This window comes from Phytophthora parasitica (genome assembly GCF_000247585.1).
Source record: "Phytophthora parasitica INRA-310 unplaced genomic scaffold supercont2.215, whole genome shotgun sequence".
Taxonomy (NCBI): Eukaryota; Oomycota; class Peronosporomycetes; order Peronosporales; family Peronosporaceae; genus Phytophthora; species Phytophthora nicotianae.
In genome coordinates, this window is record NW_008649201.1 from 16,351 (window position 1) to 17,067 (window position 717).

General features: G+C 53.4%; 1 protein-coding gene across 1 annotated transcript; it reads right to left on the reverse strand.

The window, feature by feature from the left end:
- Nucleotides 1-7: 7 nt before the first annotated feature.
- On the reverse strand, nucleotides 8-115 carry PPTG_24776 (hypothetical protein; the record flags this gene model as incomplete). The annotated part of the gene is made up of 1 exon (XM_008918490.1): nucleotides 8-115. A coding segment is annotated over one exon (108 nt), but the record flags the coding sequence as incomplete, so codon positions are not given.
- Between the last annotated feature and the right edge of the window lie 602 nt (nucleotides 116-717).

Sequence of the window (717 nt, forward strand, 5' to 3'; positions counted from 1 at the left end):
TCAGACCGCTTCCGACATCCAAGTCGAACTTGGGTCGAAGCTGGCGAGGCTGTCTAACCGCGTCGTTGCGCTCGAGAAGCAGGCTCACGCTGCTTCGTGGTCCTCGTCGAGTCATCGACACTAGATGACTCGTGTTGCCGGTAAGGCTTCAGGCACCCGACATAAAATGTCGGATGGAGGCGCATGTTGGACGGTATGTCCAACGTATACGCGTTGCCATACCGTTCAAGCACCTTGAACGGACCGACGAAGCGCGGAGCAAGGTTATTTGCTCCGAAATCCGAAACTGCACGTATAGGCAGGTTCTGTGTTGCTGACAGAATTAATGAACCCTTTTTGAATTCATTTGTGTTGTTTCTGCCGACATTGTCTGCATTCAGCTTCTGTCTATCCACAGAAGCTGCTATCGCGTCCTGGACAAACCGTATGACGGCTTGTCGGCGCTGGACAAAGTCCAGTGCTTGCGTGTTGAATGGCTTACATTCAACACGACTCCTCCGCTGCAGGTCTAACTTGCGCGTTGTCTGTGCCCCGCACAGACGTGTCGTTGTCTTTCGCGGTGACTGTGCCCGGCACACCCACATTGCTGTCGTTCTTCTTCGCGGTGTCTGTGACCTGCACATACACGTTGTCCTTGTTCGCCGTTTCGTCCCAGGAACGAGACGCTTATTTACGCGTCGTCACCGCTGATACCAAGTCAGTATCAGTGTTCTTCTG